Raw genomic sequence first — 21,524 nt, 5'->3', positions numbered from 1 at the left:
ATCCTCTTCATTTTCAATTCTTTGCTACCACAAAAAGAGCTGCTATAAATATGTTTGTACAAGTAAGTCCTTTTCCCTTTCCTTTGATTTCTATGGGATACAGACAGAGTAGTGGTATTGCTGGGTCAAAGGGTATGCTCAATTTTATCACCCTTTAGTGGTTCCAAATTGTTTTCCAGAATGGTTGAACCATTTCACAATATCACTAGCAGTGCATTAGTGTCCCAATTTTACCACAACCCCTCCAACATTTGTCATTTTCCTTTTCTGTGATTTTAGCCAAATTGATATTATGAGGTGGTGCCTCAGTTGTTTTAATTTGCATGTCTCTTAATTAACAGTGTTTTAGAGCACTTTTTCATGTGACTATTGTTAGCTTTGATTTCTTCTTCTGAAAACTGCCTTTTTGTATCTTTTATTTATCAATTGAGGAATGGCTCTTATTTTTATAAATTTGGTTCAGTTTCATATACATGTATAGGAAATGAGGCTTTTATCACAGAAGCTTGCCGCAAAATTTCCCCCAAAATTTTGTGCTTTCCTTCTCATTTCAGCAGCATTGGTTTTGTTTATGTAACACCTTTTTAATTTAATGTAATCAAAATTATCCCCTTTACTTTCTGTGCTCCTGTCTATCTTTTGCTTAGTCATAAATTGTTTTCATGTCCATAGTTCTGACAAATAAATTAAGGGTAAAATTTACTTATATTGCCCTTTCTGTCTAGATTATTTAGTCATTTTGACCTTATTGTGGTGAGTATGAAGTGTTGGTCTTTTCCTAGTTTCTGTCAAAAAGCTTTCTAGTTTTCCCAGCAATTTTTGTTGAATGGTGAGTTCTTGTCCCAAAAGCTTGGATCTTTGGGTTTATCAAACACTAGATTACTGTGATCATTTATTACTGTGTATTATGTATCTAACATATTCCACTAATCCAGTACACTTATTTCTTAACTAGTACTAGATTGTTTTGATGATTGCTGCTTTGTAATATAGTTTGAAATCTGGTACTTCTAAGCCACCTTCCTTCACATTTTTTTCATTGATTCCATTGATATTCTTGACCTTTTATTCTTCCAGATAAATTTTATTATTCTTCCAGCTCTGTTAAATACTTTGGTAGTTTGGTGTGGAATTGAATACACAATTTAAGTAGAATTGTCATTTTTATTAACATTGGCTCGGCCTACACATGAGCAATTTTCCATTTATTTGGACTGATCTTTATTTGTGTGAAAAGTGTTTTACAATAGTGTTCACATAGTTCCTGGCTTTGTCTTGGCAGATAGAATCCTAAATATTTTATGGGGTTTTTTTTGTTGTTTTTTTTTTGGGCAGGGCAATTGGGGTTAAGTGACTTGCCCAAAGACACACAGCTAGTACATGTGTGAAGTGTCTGAGGCTGGATTTGAACTCAGGTCCTCCTGACTCCAGGGCCGGTGTTCTCACCTAGCTGCCCCCCCCCCCCTTTTTTTGTTTCGAATTTGGTGTTTTCTTGTCATAGATAATGGAATGGTTTGCCAGTTCCTTCTTCAGCTCCTTTTTTCAGGTGAGGAAACTGAGGCAAACAAGGTTAAGTGACTTGCCCAGGATTACAGCCAGGTGTCTGAAGCTGGATTTGAACTCAGGTCTTAACGGACTACAAACCCAGTGCTCTATTTACTGTGCCACTTAGCTGTCTGCAGACCGACTGCAGACCATGCAGAGGCAGCTAGGTGAAACAGCGGATAGAGCACCAGGCCTAAAGTGAAGAATACCCTCATTCAAATCTAGGGTCAGACATTTAGTAGCTGTGTGATCCTGAATGGCAAACCGTTCCAGTATTTGTCAAGAAAACTCCAAAAAGGCATCACAAAGAATTGGACACAATTTAAGCAACTTAACAACAAATTTGTGTCCCCAGCACTCAGTTCACTGACAACACATCACGGAGAGTGCTGAACCTGAGTTCAAATCATGTCTCAAACTAGCTGTGTGACCCTGGATCAGTCATGTAACCTGTCTGCATTAGTTTCCTCATTTGTCAAATGGGCACCTACCTCCCAGTTACTGTGAGAAATATATTTGTAAAGCACATTGCAAACCTTAGAGGGTTATATAAACGCTTATATTATCGTTTAACTTTCAGTTACTCAAATAAAATCATCTTTATAAATTTCTCAACATCTCTCTTAATTTCAAAGTTTCTATTCAGTTCTGATCTTTTTATCAGGATTGTCTGAATGACTTCTCTTCTATTAAGAGGTCATTGATCCTGATAGTGGATACCTCATATGCCTTTCTAATTAATTTTTCAGTCTTTTTTTATTGCTACATTGAATCACTGAGTCCTATTTGTTCCATTCTGTTTTTCAGGGAATCTATTGTTTTCCACCTCCTATTCTAAAAATTTTTGATTTTTTAAAAAGCCTCTTAAGAGGCTTCATTTCTTCTGTCCAGGCTTAGAATCCTACCTCTTCCAAGGCTCCATTTATGCTTATCTTATTCTTTTCTATAGGGTTTACCTTTAGAGCTTTTCTTGACCTATAGTATTTTTTCATTGTTAGTTTTCTTCTGTTTACTCCAGCCTCAGTTCCTATATTGGGATTTTGTGCCAGGGCCAAGCTTTGTTCCATCCATTCAGCACTTAGATGGGGCAGCTTGGGCCTGGTCCTATCCCTTCTATTACCGGGATACTCTTATTGCAATTTTGAATGGGGTGGCTGGACCACCTTAGTGTCCCTCCTTTCCTTACTCTTCAACTATGGTTTGGGACAAGGCTCTGTCTTATGCCTTATTTCCTAGCTTCTGTATCCATATCCTGTTGAGCCATTAGGAGTGCTGGCCTTAACCTGTCTGTACTTACATCACCAACTGGGAGTTTGTTACTTCTGTTGTAGCCACATCAGACCACAAGAGATCTGCAATCCTGATGGATTCAAGCTTACAGGAGGGCTCTGCATGGGTGATATGGGGCACCTTTACCTCATCTATTCCCTTGCAGTCACCTGCTGGAAGTTTGCTGTCTTTTGCTGGGTCGCTGACCAGATATCCACTATTTCACTAGCTTTAGGCTTCCCAAAGCACTTCTGACCACAGTATCGTAGGTTTACTGGTTTTTCTCTTTGGTTCTATTGCCTTCTTTTGGCACCTTTTATAATCTTTGCCTGGGGCTTTTTTGAGGGGAGCTTGGTTTGGCTACAAGTCTTCGTGCTATCTTTGCTTAAAGTCCCTATTTTAAAGTCACCATTTGCTGCTTATATCAACCAACTTCTTGATTATTAAAGATCCCAGGTTCTAATTTGCAGGAAAAATAATAATCTTTTTGCTTTTCAGGGCTTACATGGAATAAAAGAAGAGTTCTTCCTCAGTGTCCCTTGAGTTTTGGGAAAGGATGGTATCTCAGATATTTTGAAGATAACTCTGAATCCTGAGGAGGAGGTTAAGGAAGAGTGCAGATACTCCCTGGGAGATCCAGCAAAAACTGAAGTTGTAAAGTAATTTAATATTCTATCACTAGAGATACTGATAGCTTTTGTATCAGTTAAATCTTTTACTTGATCTGTGATTACACACCAAATATGAAGCAGCAGTATAAAAATAATGAAGAAACCCCAGCCTCCCAAAGTTAGAAATAGGAAACAGTAAGGTGGACTTAACCTGTTCATTACAATTGTTTGCATACTAATGTTGCAGACTCTCTTGTATAGCCATTGAGTGGTTGGTGGTAAGTAGATTAAGCACCTGAAGGTCAACTCCCTGCCTTGTATGTGCTACATTTGCGCCCTTTGGTTCAGAAGAATCTGTGAACTTGTTATTTTTGTTAGAGAATCTCTGGTTAGTCTGACACAAACCATCGGCTCCATTGATGATTATGTTTTATGTTAAAAGTGTTAGCACACATACCTTAACTGTACTTCTGGTCTGTATAGGATTTAATGTTCTGTGTATCCAAGTGAAGTTATTTACATACATGAACCATGTGGGTTTTTTTTATGCTTAGATAAATTTATAGACACTTTTTCTAAATTTCAAACCAGTACCAACACCAAATAAACATGAATAGCTCTGATGAATTAATTATTAGAGTTCAAATCTAATAGCCTCTGCCACTTGTTAGCCATATGACCTGAGGCAAATTACTTTATCTTTTTGGATTTCATTTGTAAAATGGGAAGGCAGAATTATGAATTTTAAGGATCCTTTCCAGTATGCTAACATTTAGATTGAGGGTCATTAACTTGTGTCTTATCTTCTTAATCCTTTGCACAGGAGGGGTTTACCAAATGTTTCCTTTTATCTGAAGAACTGAAGGAGTAACCAGTCTGGTTACATTAGTTCTTAAAATTCACTTTTCCTCAATTATCTTCAGTGTTTTGGGATCTGTAGTTTTTGGGAGGTATGAGCTCTCCTTTCACTGGAACAGATCACAACCCCAAGGTTAAGGCTTGAGTTGCTTGCCCAGAAAATTAATATTTTACAGCCAACTTGGCAAAGAAGCTCTTCAAATTTAGCTGCGAGGCAGGTCCTGGACAGCAGGCACTAAGTGCTTAAAGACTTTTCAACCTCTTGGGATATTCTAGAATTGGTCCCCCAAGGGCAGAGTCTTTAAGAACCCAAAGTCCCTTCCATAACACAATGAAGACTTAACTAGATTAGATCATTAATTATAGTGTCCCAAGCGTTACATTAATGTTCCATAAATTGAGGAATAAAACACCAAATTTCTACATCACTGAAGTCCTCCTGACTTGGTCCAATAGACTATGCTGCCTTTTATTCACATTAGTCTCATTTAGATTTTGAAGAGCATGCCGTCTGTACTATTCATTCTACAACTAAGCTCAGAGTTTTAAGTGACCTGAACATGGTTATACAGATTCCTTAAGAGTTAACTCTTAAGTCCAAAACACTTTCCATTACTCGATACTGTTTTCCCATCATTGTTCTTAGTGCTTTTTCCCGAGAATTTTTAGCTTTGGAACTTGGCATTCTATTCCAGTAGAAAACCCCTCACACACAGTCCTAAGGGAAATAGTACAGAAAAGGGAGTAGTTATTTTTTTCTATTTTCTTTCTCTTCAATATTCTAAAATAGTTTTCATAGGGCTTCCATTTTTCTTGATACGCTGATCTTTGTGATACTTCCAGTGTTAATAATCAGTTACTTCAAATAGCTCAATTTATGAAACATTAAACTTCAAAGTTAAGAGTTTTGTAGTTAGTAGAATAGGGAGCTACCCCTTAACCCTTTAGAGACAGGTAGACTTTTACAAGAGAAGGGACACACACAACTGTGAAGGGGCCAGTTGTTCCTACTTTGACCCCGTTTGGTTCAGCACATCTGGAAATGTCTGTTTGTAATGCCTATAAAAGGTTAGGGCTAAAGATGAAGAGATGATTTGGAAATATAAGTGATAGCCACCAAGTCCCCCTGTGTTCTCTGTCCATACCAGATCCTTGCTTTAAGCACCCTAAGCGTAAAGATTATGAACTTTGATGGATGATTCTTACTTCACTTAGAGTAAAGAGTAGCCTGGGGTACAATACATAAATAAAGGATATTTTAATCTGAATTTTTATAAATGCACATTTTTAAAAAGCCTTGCCTCTACTTCATGCTGATTTCTCACAGCTTATTCAAACCAATGTTATACGTTAATCTGGAGAAAAAACTGAGTTCCATTAAAAAACTGGAGATGGCATTCTCACAGGAAAAAATTAGCCTCAGCACTTGTGGAGCCAAAATGGAAACCATTATCATTATAATGAAAAAAGCCATTTTACTAATGTTACTTATTGTTAACTCTTCATTATGCACTCTTTGTAGAGATGTGGCTACAGTAATGTGATTGCATGTCTATCTTAAATGCCAGTTGAGTACATAAGTACTGGGAATTTGCATACAATACGGTCCTTGTTGTCAAGGTGCTTACAGTTAGTTGGGGTATAAACAAATACAGATATTAATACACAAATGCATTAGAGTTTTTTAAAAGTGGTACAATGAGTTCTGAGGGGGAAGGCCGTTAACAACTAGAAGGACAAAAAAAGATTTCCTAGAGATGGTATTTAAGATGGAGTAAAGTGAGTACAGTATCACATTGTAGAAACAGTATTGGGCTTAAAGAGTCAGAAGTTCTAATCTCATCTTTAACACTCACAAAATCACAGACATTGAGGTCTTGGGCAAATCACTGAACCTAATGAAGTCTGTTTCTCCAACTAGTCTTATTTAGGATTTTCATGAGAATGTATGTAAAGCTCTTTCTAAACCTTAAAGTGCTATATAAAGGTCAGCTATTAAAGGAATAACTGTAGCCAGTTAAATGTAGTCCATATGGATAAGGACAAGTATAACTGTTAATACTCCATCCTTACCTGGTCTGTTTTCTGGATTATTGTGTAATTATGGGCACAATAGTTTTTAAGGATAGTGACAAGTAGAGGGAAACTAGAATGGTGAAGGACCTCGAGTTCATGTCGTAAAGGTCAGCTGAAGGAACTTGGGATGAAGCATAATTGTCCCAATTAAACTTGCTTGATTAGGCTCCAGAGAGCAGAACCAGGAAAAATGAGTGAAGGTTGCAAAGAGGCAAATTTAAGCTATATAATCAAGATCAGTTTCCTATCAGAACTAGCCAAAAGTGGAATGGACTGCCTTTTTAAGTGGTGGGCTCCCTGACCATGGAGGTTTTAAGCAGAGACTTTCAAATCTATTTTTCTCTACAATGTTGTGACAACACTGAACATTTTTTTCTCCTTGATCTATTAATTCCACTCTGTATTAGCTGATAAAGGTCTTCTCAATTTGCTCTTAAGTTGTTCATATACCATGATTCATTTAAATAATTAATAATTTTCCAATAAGAGGGCCCTAATTTTCCAGTTTTTTGCTATTATGAAAAGAGTTACTATAAATATTTTTTGTGCATATAGGTCCTTTTCTTCCAAAGGGCATGCATTAGCAACTACTTGATCATAGTTCCACCAAATTGCTTTTCAGAATAATTGAACCAATTTACAGCTCCAACACTGTGCGATGAACTATTAAAGTGGTTAACTGGGGATCATGGGGCCAAGACTGAGTGTGGAGACAAGTAAGCCTCAAAGTGGGAAGAACTGGAATGGATTAAGGGACCAAATGTCACAGTAAGCACAGAGTAGACAGTGGGAGAGGCAGCAGGAAAAAAACATTAGAGTTTTAGAATATAACTTCAAGGTCCCAGTTCTTGGAATTCCAAGAGATGATGGGGTTCTAATTTGTGACTCAGTGCCCAAAAAGTTAACTGAAGGCAAGTTGTTATTGAGATTCATACTCCCTAAGGATGACAGGTCAGAATGGGGTAAAGAGGCTAGAGCCAGTCATTCTCAAAGTTGGGATACAGCAGCAAGGCTGGAGAGAAGTCTTGACCTTAAAATAAAGGTCAATGAGGTATGGTGTAGAAGCTGCTGTGTTGGAGAATATGCTCACGAAAGGGGCTGCAAGGGACATCTTGTCCTTGATTTTCCACTAAAGTGAGTGTGAAGAAAGAATATGAGTTGAAAACTTTGATCATGTAGAGGAGTTTGTTGAAAATAGAGTAGGGGGCAGCTAGGTGGTGCAGTAAGTAGAGCACTGGTCCTGGAGTCAGGAGGACCCAAGTTCAAATCCATCCTCAGACACTTAACACACACTTAACCCTAATTGCCCTGCCTTTCCCCCTTCAAAAAACATTAAAAAAATATAGAATAGGGTTTCCAAAAGGCACAGCAGAATAGGACTGGTAATAGGTGAATTGAGCTGGAAGAGGAGGGGTGATGGACTATTGTGGCATGTTTCCTCTGCAGAACTAATAAGGTTTGTACTGTTTATTATAGTTTTGTAGGGCATGCTTAAATCAAATGTCTTCAGGTATGCTGTGGCATTTTCATTGAGGAACCAAAGTAGGCTTTGGAAGAGATTTTGGCTATTTTGAATGAGGAGATGCAGACCTAAATGAACACAGCCCCTTTGATCTCTAAAATGAAGGTGTTGGACTAGATTATCTCGAAGGTGCTGTCACCTTGTGATTCTCTGTGTTGCCTGAACTTTCAAGACTTCTCTAACATGTATTAGAATCTGTGAGATGCTACATAGCATAAAATAATCACAAAGGCCCTACTTGGTCCATTCTCACGGCTGCAAAGGGCAGAGTTCTCAGGAGTCACTGGCCTGGTGCTTTCAGCAGTAGAGACAGACAGTAGCAAGAGTCCTTATCCAAGCAATACTGGCTAAATTATAATTACTTTGTAGTTTACTGCCATGAAATATCTGCTATAACTGCTATAAAAGAAATTCCTATGCACAACTTAAGAGTAACTCACAGTGGGTGGTGTAGTTGTTTTATTGGCTGGAAGCTGGACCATATTAATGAGGTTCCCTGGATTAAAACACACTTTTCCTGAAGCCAGAAGAAGGAAGAAAGAAAATTATGCAACAAATTTTATTCAGCATAATCAGTCCCAACACTCAGCACAAAAAGTTTACAGAGAATAGAAAGTGCATTATTAATAAAAGCCAGTCTTTTTACTAAAAGAAAACAGAAAATATATTATTGATTCCAAATATCTTACATTTGAGTGACACTGCAATAACTTATTCTGGGCACCTACTGACAGAAAGAGAAGAGAAGACAAGACTTGTCATAGGAAAGCTCGTTGCCCAGCTGACACCTGGGAATTCAGTAGAGATCACTGAGGCCCGCAGTCTTTCTTGCTTTCTGCATTAATGCCCTTAGCTGAAACTGTTTCCGGGATAGAAGTCGAACATGCTGTGGGGAAAAGAAAAATTTTCTGTGGTAAGATGGAAAAACTGTTGTTTTGGGGACATGGGGAGTGACAGTCATCAAGCACCAAGTGAAGCAGCTCTCTGGCTGAGCGCGGTGAGAGGCCATCAGAGCAGTGGCTTTCCTATAGAAATAGAAAGGCAGCTCTACTGATTAGAGTGACCTTTTCACCAGTGGATGTCATGGATAGTTCTGTGGTAAAATTTGAAACAACCAAGAACCACAGGAAATTTGTATAGAAACAGCATTGTCTTTAGCTTTTCCTGGCTCCGCTACAACTATTTTTTCATCATCACTCACAACGGGAGGCTGCCTGTGAGTTTGGGAAGATGGAGAGTTGGTGGTCTGTGTTCTCTGTCAGCCCTGGAACCCAAGACATAACTCTGAATTGGTCTACTGAAGATCATGGAATTTAGAGATGGAGGGGATCTAGAGGTGATCTAGTTCTACCCAACATTTTACAGATGAAGGAACTGAGGTTCATGGAGATTTAGTATTTTCCAAAAGTCACCAGCTGGAGAACAGAGCCCTCCAAATTCAAAGGAGGGGGCTTAGGCCCCAACCTAGGGCAAGTCACTTACTCTGAGCTAGTGTGACAGTTGGTACAGTGCTGCCTTTAGAGTCACGAAGACTTGGGATCAAATACTGCTTCACACTTACTGTGTGTGTACATGATCCCAAGAGTCACTTGATAATGTTGACATATGCGAAGTACTTCGCAAAAAATATTTTTATTTGGACTTGTGATTTCATTGGCCCATGCCACTAATGGGATGTGTCAAGAGGTGGAGCCTCTTCCCCAATACCTTTATCCAGCAAACCTTAAAGTGCTGTCAACTATTATTATTAGACAACTCTCTAGACCTCAGTTTATCCAAAATGGGCTGGGCCAGATCATTTCTAAGGTCCTTTCCTTTTTCAGTGTTAAATCCTAAAATTGCCAGGAATTAAAATCTTCTGTCTTAGTGCTTGTTAATCAAGATCTAGGCATACAGCATTCAAAAGCTTACCTTCAGAAAGACATCTAGGTCTATCACTCCCCTTCTTAAGGCTTCCCCCAGGTAAAAGATGGTGTCCTCAATTGCATTTTCCTCTGCATACAAGTTCAGGATCTGCCTGTAGAGTGGGGCTGTGGGAATGATAACCTCATCAATGTCATTGTTCTCAGACTGATTTTCCATTTTCTCCAAAGCAGAACTGAGCTCTTCATCCTTCTTTTTCAGTAATTCAATGTTTTTATCAACTTCAGCCTGTAAACGAGATGAGTCCGAATGTGACAATCATGTACCAATGTATTTAACGTTTTATGAAGAACTGGAGTTCACAACTTGAACTCACTCGAACAAAGAATCTGGCCAGCGAAACCATGCCTGGGGTTCTCTCATTACATAATTACACATCATGGCATCTTATTAGAAAAAAGAAAAGTGCCATAGTGAAACAACAAGTATGACAAGTTAAATGTTAATATTAGAATAAACTCAGCCAAAGTAGGAGGAGTAAGCCAAAGGTGTATGCCGAGTAATGCTCGGTGAGTAATAACTACTTACACCTCATATGGGAAGGCTGGCTATGAGAATTATTGGCTCTATGTCACAGCAGAGACATAACACAGTCACCTGTGTAATTTTAGGATTACATAATTGGCAGCTACTTTCACATCAGGAAATAACAAATGCGAGATTCTTCACAAACATGAGATTTTCCATGTAGCCTACATACAGAATTTTAAGATTAAATGCCTAGTGTACCCGAATGTGGCAGTTCAGCTGTGTGAGCTTCTCTTTGATGGCTGGACTTGATTTTCTTTTAATTTTTGCAGTATAACTGAGCCTGCAAATGACAAGAACTTTTAAAATAGCTAAAGAGTGCTTAAACTCACTGCATCCATAGCAAGAAGGTGCAGTGGTCAGGAATGGTCAGCTCACAGAGTCTTATTAGTAGTGGAGATTCTAGCTGCCACTTATTTCAACCTAAACCCGTATAAGAATTCACATTACAACACACCAGATAAATGACTCTTGATGCAAGACCTCAACTAAGGGAGAGCCCCATTACCTCCTCGACAGACCTTTCCACTTTTAGATAGCACTAACCCTTGCCCTTACACTAAACTTTAATTCTACCAATTGCTCCCAATTCTACTGTAAGGGACAAAGCAGAACAAAATCCTTTTCCATATGTCTTCAAATATTTTAATACACCTATCAAAATCAAATCACTGTTACACTACCATCTCTTTTCCAGACAAAGCATCCCTAGGCTCAGCCAGTTCTCTTGGCCTGCTTTCTTAGGCACTTCACTGGTCCTCTACAAAGTGTCTAGCTTATTTATGCAATTCCTAAAATGGGCCGACCAAAACAGACCACAACATTCTAGATGTAACCAAAAACAGAGTAGGTAATAGTGGAACTGTCACCTCCTTAATGCTAGACACATGCCTCAATGCAGTAAAAGATTAAATCACTGCCTTTGGGTACCATCATTGCACTTATATAGCATTTTAAGGTTTCCCAGCACTTTACATGTTATCATATTTGATCCTCACAACGCTGAGTGTTATTAAGGTGCCATTATAACCCTCATTTTTACAGACAGGAAACTGAGGCTGAAGCACAAAGAAACGATGGTTTAAATTCTTCCAGAATGTCTCACATAAAATATAAAAATGGTTATAAAATAATTGTGAATATCTAGAGACTTTATGATATCGGTAGAATGAAATTTTATGCTTTACACTTGTAATCCGTAATGTAAATTTTAATTTGGATTTTTTGGGGGGATAAAAGTTATCACTATAGTTACTGCAAATTAATAAATCTAAAAGAATATTATTAGTATATGAAATTACTCTAGTGGTTTGAAATGCTTCCTTTTTGTTGAAGGGGTTCTTGGAAGTAACAAAAACCCAAACCGTTCAGCACCACTCCTCTATCCCGCCTGGTTATCTGATGCGCTTCCAAGGGATCAGTGATTATTTCTGCGCTCCTGCTGCTGATCTACTTATCCAACAGTTACCTCTTTTCTGAGTTCCAGGAACAGTCCTTAAGCGTTTAGTGATTTCCCACTATGTTCCAGGGACTGTGCTAAGGCTCGGAATGGAAAGAAAGGAGAGAGACAGTCCCTGCCCACTAAGAGTTCATAATCAAACATGACAGACAATGTTTAAGCAACTATGTACAAATAATGTATATACAGGATAAAGAGGAAAGAATCAACAGAGGAGACAGAAGACTTCCTGGAGAAGGTGAGATTTTAGCTGGAACTGAAGGAAGCCAGTGAAGTCAGGAGGTGGAGATGAGGAGGAAGAGCACGTCACTCATGGGAGACAGCCATGAAAACTCCTAGAGCCAGAGATGGAATATCTTGTTTGATGAACTGAAAGGAGGCTGGTGTCCCTGGATTGACTAGTGGGGGGTGAAGAGGGTTGTGAAGGCTACAGGACATCCAGTTTGAGGTCAGTTGGTATCTCTAACTCAGTAAGTCCAAAACAGAATCCCTTTTCTGTCTCCTCAAACCCTACTGGGTTCTACTAAACTCCTCCATTAATGTCCAAGGTAATCATCCTCCCAGTCGCCCAGGGCAGCAACCTTGGCGCCATTCTCTCCACTACTCTCATGCTCACTCTACATATCCAATCTGTTGCCAAGTCTTTTAACCTTCCCAGTATCTCCCTTCTGTAGTCACAAAGTGCAACACTAGGGCAGGCTCTCATCATCTCTCACCTGGATTACTGCTATGACTTTAAGTCTTTTCTCACTTTAATTCATCCTCCGATCAGCTACCAAAGGTTAAGTTTTCTTAAATCTAAACAACATCTCCCTCCCAATAAACTTAAGGCTCCCCAATATTTCCAGGACCAAATATAAAAAGCTCTGGCATTTAAAGCCTTCACAAACCTACCTCGTCCAATTGTGGAATCATGTTAAAAACTACCTTTTAACATTTATGTATCTAGAAATATTAAGAAATAAATACTGCCATAGTCTAAAAGACCCTATCAAGACTTGCCCTCAAGAAGGTAGAGAATAGATCTAGGACAGCCCCCTGCCAACCCACACTTAATAGTACTTTGTTTTTTCAAATTACATGTAAAAATAATTTTCAACACTCACTTTTATAAGATTCCTCCCCCCCCTTCCCAAGAGGACAAGCAATCTGACATAGGTTATATGTGTACAATTATGTTAAACATTTCCACATTAGTCATGTTGTAAAAGAAGAATCAGAACAAAAGGGAAAGACCATGAGAAAGAAAATAAAACAAAAAAGTGAGAATAGTCTGCTTCACTCTGAATTCAGTCTCCACAGTTCTTTCTCTGGATGTTGACAGCATTTTCCACCATGAGTCTTTAGAATTATCTTAGATCATTGTATTGCTGAGAAGAGCTAAGTCTATGAAGTTTATCAAAATTGGTCACCACACAATGTGGTTGTTACTGTGTACAATGTTCTCCTGGTTCTGCTTACCTCATCTAGCATGAGTTCATGGAAGTCTTCCTAGGTTCAAAAACCCTAGGCAGTCCATCTATCAATCAATAAATATTAAGTGCCTGCTAAATGCCCTGCACTGTATGAAGCCCTGAGGATACAAAAAGAGGCAAAAGGCAGTCCCTGCCCTTGAGGTGCTTACAATCTAACAGGGGAGATAGCACGCAAACATGCAAACAAGTATATGCGAAGCAAGTTACGTGTGTGTGTGTATATGTTATATACATACATATATAAATAAAAATTCAGAAGAAAGGCTATCAGAATTAAGAGGGTGTGTGTGTGTGTGTGTGTGTGTGTGTGTGTGTGTGTGATAGTCCTGAATTTTAGGAAAATAACTGGGTGGATGAATGAAGGATGGGGAGTGGGGAGAGACAAGGCAGGCCAATCTACTAGCAGGCTTAATGAGGTGATGAGGGCCTGAACCAGAGTGGGGGAAACGTCAGGGGAAAGAAGAGGGCGGCATATATGAGAGACACTGCAAATCAATAGACCTCAGGGAACAGCTTGGATATGGGAGGTGGGGGTGGCAGTGTTGAGTCCAGGATGATTCCTGGGTTGTGGGCCTGAGGGATGGGGAGGATGGTGTTGCCTACTACAGTAATAGGTAAGGAGCGGGGAAGTAGTTTAGGGGGAAAGATGAGTTCTGTTACGGACATACTAAATTTAAGATGTCTATCTGAACAAAGAATACTTCTTATCTTGTTAAGAACCAGGTCATTCCTATCACTGGAAGCAACTGGCCTGTGACTCACCCAAGTCACGCACTTTCTTTTTAAGTTAGAAGGCATTACTCTTTCAAACCTTGAGAGGAATAGTAAAAGAAGGACGCTGAGTAGTTTCACAGTTGAAGATTAAATTTAATCCCAAATTATATTTTAATATTAACTTTTTCCTTGTTCAAGATTCCTGTTCCCTCAAATTGTCTTGGAGTAAAGATATCTAAGGACTTAGGGAGTAGGTGGGGGAGGTAACGCTAAATTAAAAGAAACTGTTTCTGGAAGACTTGTGTCTAAAATGTATATTATGGTATTATTTTTCTTCAAAATATCTTTCTAGTCTTACATTTCACTCATTTTTATGCATGCAGTGCTTCAATAACTGTAATATGTAATAATGCATAACAACATCAGAAATACAAAGAAAACACCAAATGAGGTCTGGGAGGGTAGAGGGTGGGAGTGAGGGAAGACTACGGAAAGCTTCATAGAAGACAGAGCTGTGGAGGGAAGCAAGGCAGGCATGCCAGTAAAGGCATGGGCCAGGGTGAGGACAAACAAGGCAATGGCCAGGAGCGCCTCCGTATGGTCTGAACATATTGAAGGGAAGAAGAAAAGATAAGACTAGAAAGGTAAGATGGGGCCATTGTGACAGACACTAACGGGAGTCAAAGGAGCTCTGACCTTTACTTGGCCTGCACCAAGAAGTTAGAGAATGATTCCATGCAGGAGGAGCTGGTTTTACACCGAAAGATCAGTGTGGGAGGAATGTAGGGATTTTTTAGCAGGAGGACCTTTTTGGAGATTCCTGCAGTAGTCACGCTTACATAATCGCTAGATTTGGGCAGCCTATATTAGAGTGATGGCTTGGAGGAAATGTAGGAGGAAGGATCGTCAGAGGAAAAACATTTTGTAAACCTAAGGATGTTTTAGAAAATTATGGAAGGTATACACTGTATATATTTAACAAATAAGTTGGGTACAAGTGGGAAAGAAGGAAAACTGAAAGACCAAGGATCAAGAAACTTGGGCAACTGGGTTTGTGGTGGCAATATGAATAATCAAAGAACAGGCTTAGAAAAATAAACTTTGTTTTAGGACTGGTGAATTTGAGATGGTGGTGACATATCCAGATAGGGCTGTATTACAGGCATAGTACCTGGGCAAAAAACGATATGGCTGGAAATTCAAGAGTCATTTCCACAGCAAAGAAGATTGAATTTTTAGGAATGAAATCTGGCAAGAGAAACTACAAAAGGGAGAAGAGACTCAAGGGCAGAAGCTGTAACAACTCAACCTCAAGAGGCTGGGAAGAGAATGAATCAGGAGACAGAGGTATGGTACCTCTGACACTAAGGGATAAGAGAATAGTAAAGTCAGTAGTCAACAGTGTCAAATGAGAGGTCAAAGAAAACAAAGATGGGAAAAAAGCCACTGAATCTGGCAATCAGTAGCTCATCAATGATCTTTGAGAAAAATTCCAAAGAAAGGCAATTTCGTTTGGTAGTAAAAAAGGAAGAGAATGGAGAGTAGTTAATAAGATGGGTTACAAAGGTGTTTTTGTAAGTGGGTGTGTCTGACAGAGTGCTACGTCTGTAGGCAAAGGGGAAGGAGGCAGTGTACAAGGAGAGACCTAAGTTACACTAGAGTACTAGAGTACACCCTTCATATCTGTAAACAGAACCTCTGTTCTAAGTGAAAATGACCCATGCCAATATAACAGGTTTTTAGAACACTGACAGTCTTTACGTATGTGAAATGTTGGACAGATTTTAAAACAGTACTTTAAAGAAGGAAGTTGCAAATGCATTTATGCTTTGTACAGTATCACTGATAAACACCCTTCTACTGGTTGAAAAGACTGGTGTGGGCCCTGCACCACTTCTGACACCGAAGGCGTAGAATCTCGCCCTCCATGCTTTGAGGGCCTCCTTGTCCAGTGTGCTTCTCTTCTCAGGATGTGCAGTGCTCTTCACCCTATGTGCTTATCAGGTTGCTCTGCAACTGTGTCCCTCTAGCTGAATTTATTCTTTAGTGTGTCCCTATGGTCTCTCTTTCTGAAATGATAAGGCTTGGCAAATGACTAGATTATGGAGGTAGGGGGAAGAGTGAGTTGGGAATCAAGGAGGAGACACAGCCTAGGAGCAAGAGTGACACTGGGACAATGACGGTAACATAAGAGGGAATTCCATTAGGAAGAGAATTTTTGGGGGGGGGGGGTGGGTGGGTGGGACGGATTTGAATTATTTCCATTTTAGACATGTTAAGTGAGATTAAGAAATCTATAGCACAGCCAATTTAAGATGTTTGAAGAGTTGGTTGCAGATGTGAGACTGAAGGCCAACAAAAAAGCATATCTGAGAATCGTCTGCATAGAGAGGATCATTAAATCAAGGGGAGTTAATTAAACAAAACAGTAGAAAGGGAGAAAAACAAGGAGGCCTAGGATGAGAGAGTAAAGGAAGATAAGGGGGGGAGGGGAAGAGGTACTCTCAGTGAATGGCCACAGTTTTTTCAGTGAAATATGAGGCAAGGTCCTCACTGAAAAGGAGGGAGTTTTGAAGTTTGAGCAGGGATGAAAAATTTTGGAAAAGCTACTGTGGTGAATGAGATAGTAAATAGATTAGGAATGTGTAAAAGGACTGTCTTGCCACAATGAAGGCCCAGTTGCAATCATATGACATAAATTTATAGTAGCCCCAGGCAGCGACCTTTGTGATATTTCTCCAACTTCAGGAGTCCAAGAACAGAAAGTAGCATATGGTGGGAGTAATCCAAAGCTGAGGCTTGGCAAGGTACCATTTAACAGGATACAGGGACTTGAGAGAAAACTTCTAACAATGAAAAAATACTATAGGTCAAGAAAAGCTCTACAGGTAAACCCTATAGAAAAGAATAAGATAAGCATAAATGGAGCCTTGGAAGAGTTAGGATTCCAAGCCTGGACAGAAGAAATGAAGCCTCTTAAGAAGCTTTTTAAAAAATCAAAAATTTTTAGAATAGGAGGTGGAAAACAATAGATTCCCTGAAAAACAGAATGGAACAAATAGAACTCAGCGATTCAATGTAGCAATAAAAAGACTGAAAAATTAATTCGAAAGGCACTATCAGGTATCAATGACTTCTTAATAGAAGAGAAGTCATTCAGACATTCCTGATAAAAAGATCAGAACTGAATAGAAACTTTGAAATTAAGAGAGATGCTGAGAAATTTATAAAGATGATTTTATTTCAGTAACTGAAAGAGTTAAACGATAATATAAGTGTTTATATAACCCTCTAAGGTTTGCAATGTGCTTTACAAATATATTTCTCACAATACGAGGGAGGGAGGAAATAACTCCAGCATAGAAAGATTGGAGGAATTATTACAAATTGTGAGGATGGTGGCAAGATTAAAAGGATCATGATCTCTGTGTGTAGCTAAGGTGGGGTGGGGAAGGAAATGAATAAGCTGAAAAACTAAAGGTCGGGGAGTAGGGGAGAAAAGAAAGACTGTGAGTCAGGAAGTAAACTCACTGAATGAAGAAGGAAATGTTCTGGAGGTTAGTAGGTAAGTTACCAGAACCTTGACTGAGTTGTAAATGTGGACTGAATGAACCTCACAGAAGTTATTGATACGGATACAAAGAGTGGAAGAGGCAATGGGGAGCAAGGGATATTCTAACTCCTCTACTTCAACCAGTGAGATAGAGAGTATGAGTAAAAGCACAAACAGTGCTGGAAAGGGTGGTCAAGGAACCTCACCGTGACTAGGGAGAAAGGTCTCACTCAACAAGTGCAAGATGATGAAGGAAATGGGAAAGGAAAATCTGTTTTAAGATGGAAGCAATTTTATTATGGATAATGCAGACTTTCCAAAGACCGCAATGGAAGAAGTGGGTAGTTTCACAATAGGACCTTGGCGGGGATGGGAATAAGGGCAAAGGTAGTGGAACACAGAAGAGCAACAGATTTCAGAACCACTGGCCTGGGAGTTTGGTAATTAGTGAAGAATGAATTCAGCTAGATTATTAATAACATCCTTATGGGTTCAGCCTCAGGGTAGAATTCTATGTTCAAGGCATTAGGTGGCAGCATACAAACTAAGTTCACTGACTTTGAAGGGAGTATTATTTTCACTATATCATTCTGAGATGAACATAGGAGTAAGAAACCAGGGAATAATTCTCCAGAACCTCCCTGTGGTCTTTAAAAAGATCCAATCTCAATGAAAACACTGAGACCTTGGGCAAGTCACTTAAGCTCTCTGGGCCTCAGTTTCCCCCTCTCTGGCTATATTTCCATGAGCACCTCTCCATAAATATGGCACGAAATGACATCCTTCATGGACTCGAGGTCACAGAACATTTAACTGTCAAGAGCTACTCACCACTTCCTGGTCCAGGCGGGTTACCATCTCTTCCAGTTTCTGGTGACCTTTCTTCAGGTCCTCCTCTGTACGCTTTAAGGCATTGAGCTCTGCATGGGCACGATCTATTTCCTCTTTCATTCGCCATCTCAGCTTGTCACTAACTGCTGAAATGAGAGATGCTCGGATAGTGTCCTCACTGATCGTGCCATCCCTGCTGGGACCTGTAGGATAAAACGAAAACACTATTGGCTCATTTCCTCACACCAGCTACTCTTTTCTTAGGAACCTTCCAGGGCAGAATATGAATCTCAGCACTCAGAAGAGAGGAAAAGAAAGAATAAAATAATTCAAGGCAAATGTTACATTTCTTCAGAAACAACGCAATTCTTAAATGATAGATGAACATCAGTAGCTCCAAAACACCTACACTAAACAGGGTGATTTATTACTGACAACAATAATAATATAATAACATTTAATATGAACCCCAGGGTACCCCTCCAAATAAGTAGTTACCATTTCTTTAAAAAGGTATGTGGCTGTTTCACTAATTTCATGCATTTCAATCTTTGGTAAAAGGCAGATTTTATTACTAGAAACTTGAAAACTGAAAACCCAAGCTAGACATAGTTGCATGCATTATTCTGAACTTGAAGTCACATCTACTTGATATAGAAGCTAGAATGCCAAAATTACATAAAATTTCCAAGGGCCCTTTAAATACGCTTAGTCTAGTTCAGGGCTGCCCAAAATGGGGCCAGAGGCTGTATATGTGCCAGCCTATAAGCACAGAAATTTACCTAAGTGCTTTAGCAAATGAAGCTGAGCTACCACAGAGATCTCACTATAATGGCAAATCAAATATATATTGTCTATTGTTTCAATAAAAACCGAAGGTTGGACAGCCCTGGTCTAGTTTACGTGGCTACATAGATCTTTGCTGAACAACACATAAATACAAGGAATGACTAGCTAAACAAAAGAGAATGACATCCAAGAAACCAAGAGAAGCTGGTAAATTTATATTTATTTCCAATCTGAGTCTTCAGAGTTTTCTGTCCACACAGCCCTTCATTTAAATTGGGTTAATAGATTTCCTCACATATTTTGGATCAATAAAACATTTTAAAAACTTAATTCCCAGAATATTTTCCCCAATAAAGTCTCCCTCCTCTGATCATCAATACTCTTCAACTGTCTTCACTGAGTCAAGCCAGTAATGTAAAACTTGGCTTTTAAATGGCATTTTGATTTATCAAGTTTGGTAGATTACATATGGAAAAATAAAAGGCTACTGCCCACACATGAATACATTGATATGAATATTCATTAGAAGACTAACATGTAACATGTTCATTTTGACTAAAAAAAAAAAATTCTTATCACCTATATATAAGGTTCAATTTTCCTTAATGGAAGACTACTTTGCTCCAAATTGCAAAAATTATCCAAACTGTAACTATACACTTCCCCGTTAAGTATAAACTTTCCAAGGATCAGTTTATATCTTCTCTAAGGAGAGATTAAAGTCATCCAAAGTAATTTCAGCCAACTCCATCCACGTTCCTTATTGCCCCCATTTTGATCATAAGATCCCGGTTTTGTCATCATTCTCTCAGGTCTGTGCATCAACCAAGTCACTGTCACATAGAAGCTGGTTCTTACCCAGGCTGCCAGGTTCTCCAGCACTTTGTAAAAATGATGATGGGAGGATTTTGGGTTCACATGTACCACGGGCAGAAAGAAGCATTTAGAGTCTTGTTCCTGGCTCATTCTCTGTAGATGGTGGCTCCTTGTTTCACATTTTTTCTCCACAATAATTTTTCTTAAAATGCATTTGTTCTTGGCATCTGAACTCTGGATTTTCACCTTCCTGCTCTAGCTGCTAAAATCTCCCTAAGAGCAGAAAGTGTTTTACACGTGGTCCAAGTTTTCCTGTAGCTTGCTCTTATTTCAACCATTTTCCTGTTTGCAAATAGTAAAACCAACAGGGCCAACACTAGAAGTATCAGTGTTCATTACTTCTCCCCCTTAAGAAGGAGCCACTCTCTGGGGGAAAGCCAGAACTGCATTCATCCCAGGAGGTTCACACAGCTGGTTAATTAATACCTTTTGTTGATGATTATCCTGTACGAAGGTTTACAGCATCTAATTATCACACACATATAAGCAGACTGATTTTAGGTATTTCCAAAGCATCTTAATCAATTTTTTACAACTGTTAATTTGCTAGACACCTTGTGCCTAGAAATACAAGATAAAATTAATAAAGAGGGCACCTAAATCTCCATAATTACAGTTAAGTACTACAGCCTTGTTGTTCTTAGTTCAACAGATTTTTTTTATTACCCCAATTTCCAAAGGTATCTGATTTTGTCACCAGTCACTGGTCCACATCAGATGATTCTACACACACACGCCCGCGCGCTTTCTTTAATGTCTTTTTTCAAGATGATCACATCCATTTCTGATGCTAGACCATGTGACTGTGCCAAGGACTTTAAAAAATAACTTTAACTTATTTTTTGTTGCTTAAGTTTCAAACTGTTTCCCTCCCTCCCTTGTTACTCCGCACTAGAGGAGGCCACCATTTGACACAGATACGTACATACACACATATATGGAAAAACATTATGCATACTTCTGTTTATCTTTCTCTGGAGGTGGAGAGCATCTTCTTTCATAGGACCTTTGTAGTTGATTTGAATATTTATAATACTCATAACTTAATTGTTCTGTTATTCTTTGAAAAATATTGCTGTTACCCTACTGCACTCTTAATTTATTTTCTCTTGCTTAATACCCACTTCTTGCCCCACACTCACTACCCTTTCTGACACTCTGTGTTTGCCATCAAACACCTAATTCAGTCACGTAATTATCCCAAGTATGTACACTTCTTTGCTATAGAGGAAAAAGAATTCCCCACAGTAGCTTCAATGCCTTTACACTTCTAATTGGTTCATTTGTCCACAACTCACATATTCTTTAGCACCATCAATTCTTTCCTTAAATTTCTTCAAACTGTTCATCCATTTCTCCTTAAACATCTTTTAAGACCCCATTAGCATGAGGTACTTTTCCTTCTACCATGACATTATCTTCTCTCAAATGAAGAGCTACCCATCCCCCTACAGAGCCACCTTGAACTGCCTGCTTGACCTCTGTCACTCATGCC

The 21,524-nt window shown here is 39.0% G+C and overlaps 1 protein-coding gene across 1 annotated transcript in view; it reads right to left on the bottom strand.

Annotated features, from left to right (window-relative positions):
• Positions 1 to 8,411: 8,411 nt before the first annotated feature.
• TSG101 (tumor susceptibility 101) overlaps positions 8,412 to 21,524 on the bottom strand; it is a 98,820-nt gene continuing 85,707 nt past the window's right edge. The window contains exons 8-10 of the mRNA XM_036763106.1: positions 18,365 to 18,567; positions 9,793 to 10,032; positions 8,412 to 8,767 (exon numbers count right to left, since the gene is read on the bottom strand). Of these exons, the coding sequence (XP_036619001.1) occupies positions 8,678 to 8,767; positions 9,793 to 10,032; positions 18,365 to 18,567 (533 nt within the window). The 3' untranslated portion in view covers positions 8,412 to 8,677. The remainder of the gene's footprint in view (positions 8,768 to 9,792; positions 10,033 to 18,364; positions 18,568 to 21,524) is intronic.

The sequence above is a fragment of the Trichosurus vulpecula genome, chromosome 6 (assembly GCF_011100635.1).
Source record: "Trichosurus vulpecula isolate mTriVul1 chromosome 6, mTriVul1.pri, whole genome shotgun sequence".
Lineage (NCBI taxonomy): Eukaryota > Metazoa > Chordata > Mammalia > Diprotodontia > Phalangeridae > Trichosurus > Trichosurus vulpecula.
The sequence above is the reverse complement of the archived record's forward strand: the minus strand, read 5'-3'. Positions and strand labels throughout refer to the sequence as shown.